This window comes from Aplysia californica, unplaced genomic scaffold (genome assembly GCF_000002075.1).
Source record: "Aplysia californica isolate F4 #8 unplaced genomic scaffold, AplCal3.0 scaffold00124, whole genome shotgun sequence".
In the NCBI taxonomy this organism is placed as follows: domain Eukaryota; kingdom Metazoa; phylum Mollusca; class Gastropoda; order Aplysiida; family Aplysiidae; genus Aplysia; species Aplysia californica.
This window is the reverse complement of record NW_004797394.1, coordinates 367,278-371,352: the sequence shown is the minus strand read 5'-3', so window position 1 is coordinate 371,352 and position 4,075 is coordinate 367,278. Positions and strand designations below refer to the sequence as shown.

Genomic DNA, 4,075 nt, shown 5'->3' with positions numbered 1-4,075 from the left:
TACTTTTCTTAACAACATTATGTTTGAGAAAGATGATGCAACCATGTTACAGTATCCTTTACAAATTATGCATGAAATAACTAGATCTAGCTCTTTGAGACTGGGTACCTTTTTTGTATTTCCTTTTTTTCGACTGGAGATCTTGTAAGGGAAAGATTTACGCTATTGTTAAAAGTTTCTTTGTTTTCTGTCTGCGAATTTGACAAATAATCAAAGCGAGAAACTGTCCTGGGCAATCGGCGTCTGAAGCAGTTCTGCTTTAATTGTTGGGCCAATTGTCTTATCATATTATTGGTGAGCTAAGTGTTTGGTTGGTATATTTTTGTTCCGTCATTTAGTGGTGCCATGTTATTATGTTGTATTTTGTAAACTAGTTCTATGTAATCATGTCGCGTTTCGTAAACTTCTTCCATGTATTTATGTTATGTTTTGTAAACTTGTTCTATAAAACCATGTTGTGTTTTTGCAAACGTGTTCTATATAACCATGTTATGTTTTGTAAACTAGTTCTATGTGATTGAGTTATTCTATGCAACTATGTTGTTTTTGTCGTAAATTAGTTCTGCCTAACTATGGGTTTTTTGTTCGTTTTTTTATAGTTTTATTTTTGTAAACTAATTCTGTGTAACAGTGTTGTGTTTTGAAAATTGTGTAATCATTCTATAAGCCAAATGTAGCCATACAATGCTTTGTAAGGTAATTAGTAGAGAAGTGGTTGTTTCTTGAACCTGTTAAAAGATCAATCTTACTCGATTGATAATTCAGAGATATGGTTTTATAGAAATTTCTCCTCCATGCTCTCTGTTTCAGATTTGTTAAACTCATTAGTCAGAATACAGTGAGTTTTTTCTCAATATCATCAAGAGCAGTATATCCAAACTAATTAATATCTGTAGTAAATTATGTCAGTTTTGGAAATATTAGTAAATGGTCACTCAGAAGTTTGTGGTGAAAAAGGAGAAACAAAAGGAAGGTGAAACACAGTATTAATTTGTTAAAAGTTAAGAAAAGCTTCATTGTGGGTCAGTAATACTTCTTTAAGTAAATTGCCTCCAGTATTATAGCAAGTTAGCTTTTAAATTAATGATACGAAAGGAGAGCACTTAAAAAATATTTGAAGCGTAGGGCACAGCCTTTTGGTGTCCAACGTTACGTAATACGCGGAGTTGGTGAGTATTTTGGGGGGAAACACGTGATCAGGAATTACTGTTGTCTGCCTTGTTATGAAAGGCCAGATCAAATTCCTTACCAAGTGACGTGGATGTGAGCGATTGGGTGCCAATCTGGACAAAAATTAAAAGTTCTAAGAAGGGTCGCTCGTAACAAAATAAAACATACCTGGGTTCCCCCAAATCGTCAAAGTTAAAAAATCACTTTAGTACTGTTTTTTATTGTGCACTGACGTTAGTGTTAAAAATATTTTAATCAATAGCCGTACCATTTCATCGTCTCTCATGGGTATGGTTTGGCAGACTATCTCCTATTTCTGTTTCTAATAATCCTTTGACATCTATCAATATCCTTCATTATATAATACATTTAACTCGAGTATGTTAGTACAAGTTTAGAAAAAAGGGAAGAATTGTATGCTAGAAAAGGTAGTAACGAAAAGAAATAATGTTACTTCAGGTGGTTTTAAAATACATCCAATCTATTGTATACGATCTTTTTAAACGTTGGTCAGTAATAAAGTGTTCTGTAAAATACAAATACGTTAAAGTAATAAATAATATACTGACTAACTAAACTGTGAAATCATCCGAGTTAAAGCTTGCTCACTTTCGTCTGTCCCCTTTAAAACAAGTCTAGCTCATTCCTTAATTTTGTCAATGCGAACGCAACTTTGCATCGCACTCCAGGCGGCCAGCAAACGAACAAGAACATATTTTTTGTTTAAAATCATTATCCAGTAATTAAATACATTGGATCACTACAATAAATTATTTACAGTAACTTTACCTATAAATGGCTAATTTTAGGACGGCGACAATCCCCCCCCCCCCTGCCCCCACATCACATTTCAGTGCAATCTCCTTACGACTTCTAGACGTCTCTATGTCAGTCACGACATGTAATTATCCATTTGTTAAACCATGTTTCATATACATGTGTCACAGTATGGTGTTGATCAAAATAGGTCAACTTAAGGTGTATACCGTGAACCATATATATCATTCTTTACCAACTTTAGGGTGGCATCAAAAAGAAAAAGTGTCGAAACCTCATTTGGCTGTGACTTTCATCAGTCGGTTTTTTAAACTCTGTTGGTCATCCAACTTTTATACCTGCATGTATAACCTGGGTAGATTTAAAAGAGCCATTTAAAAAAATCCTGTATCAACTCTTTAAGGACCTGGTGGACACATAATGTCTGATCGTCAGAGACCAAAGGAAATGTTATTACACATTTCGAATCAAAATACACCAATTAGAAACACGAATTTGAATATTTATTAATAGTATTCATGTTGCTGCCTGTCTTTTAAAGTTTCAGATAAAGAAAACAGAATGAGAAAATCTATATCAATGAAAAAGTTACACTTCTTTTCTTTTTAAAACAGACCAAAATAGCTCGTCTGCAAGTGAGAAAATTGGGTGGTTAGTGGGTACTCTAGCGTGGTTTGCTCACTCTTTCCTATCCTCAAAAATCTATCGTCGTTATCGCTCCTTCTTCGTTTTTGTGTTTTTAACTCTCTTGACACACCAGAAATCTATGGTACGCATATGACCTAACTATATTTCAAGTGCCTAAAAATACTACAAAAACGAATTTCAATTTTTAATAATATTATTTTCACAGACGAAAGCGAACAAGCTGTAGGAGTTAATGTGAGTACAGCTCTCCAGACCTGCCATTAGGGGATGCAAATGGCGGAACGACTTTTACTAATTTCGGATTTCTGTAGATCCCCTTGAGCTTTGGCGAGAGCCGATGTCCGGCTGTCTCTCTTACCCTGGTTGATCTGTGCCGCCTGCTGGAGCAGGCCTTTCAGCTGGACTTTGGTCTTGAAGGGCTGGAGATCGATCACCTGTGTGGGGACGAGGGCACATGAAGCTGATCACCGACGCTACCCACTGAACCCGACCCTCTGTCTTTCTTCTATGTAAAACAGGGTTCCATTGGTGGTGTCTTTATCTTTGTGGTAAAGATGCAGGTTAAAGGTTCGAATCCCAATAGAGAGGAGGGCCCAAAGCGCTCATCACTGACGCTACTCACTGAACACGACCATCTGTCTTTTTCCTATATAAAACAAGTTTCCCTTGGTGGTGACTTTATTCTAGTGGTAAGGATGCAGGACTCGAAACAGTATTGTTGAAGGTTCAAATCCCGATTGGGAGGAGGGCACAAGGGGCTGATTACTAACACTACTCACTGAACCCGACTCTCTATCTTTCTTCGTCTATGAAGAATAAGTTCCCATTGGCAGCAGGTTTTTGTCTAGGCTGTGCGACTCGAAATGTAAGGGACTGATGAATGGCTCTGCGCCCTGAACCCCGACCGTTTGTCTATTTTATGTAAAACAAATGTCCCCTTGTGATGTCTTCATTTTAGTGGTAGGGATGCAGGACTCGAAACAGAAAGTTCAAAGGTTCGAATCCCGATATAGAAGAGGGCACAAGGGGCTGATCCCAGACGCTACTCACTGAACCCCGATACTCTGTCCTTTGTTCTATGTAAAACAAGTTTCCCCTTGCGGCGTCTTTATGTTAGTGGTAAGGACGCACGACTCGACACGATATTGTTGAAGGTTCAAATCCCGGTGGGAACGAGGACACAAAGGGCTGGTAATTGACACTACTCACTGAACCTGACCCTCTGTCTTTCTTCTATGTATAACAAGTTCGTCGTGCCTTTATTTTAGTGGCAAGGAAATAGGACCCGAAACTGTAAGCTTCAAAGTTCGAATCCCGGTGGAGATGAGGGGCATGAATCAGTGTTTGTCAACCTTTGCATAGCCAGATCCCATTCCGCGATCTCTGAGATGTTAAATTATTGATGTTCCAACCTCCTTGTATTCCCAAGTATTTCTAAGCGGCTAGTATATGGCAGCTTGAACGTCTCCAATTGGTGGGG

General features: G+C 37.9%; 1 protein-coding gene across 1 annotated transcript in view; it reads right to left on the bottom strand.

The window, feature by feature from the left end:
- The window catches only part of LOC101848038, a gene marked incomplete in the record, with an annotated part of 35,357 nt that extends 32,501 nt beyond the window's left edge, over nt 1-2,856 (bottom strand). Inside the window, 1 exon segment of the mRNA XM_035969181.1 lies at nt 2,803-2,856. Within this exon segment, the coding sequence (XP_035825074.1) occupies nt 2,803-2,856 (54 nt within the window).
- Between the last annotated feature and the right edge of the window lie 1,219 nt (nt 2,857-4,075).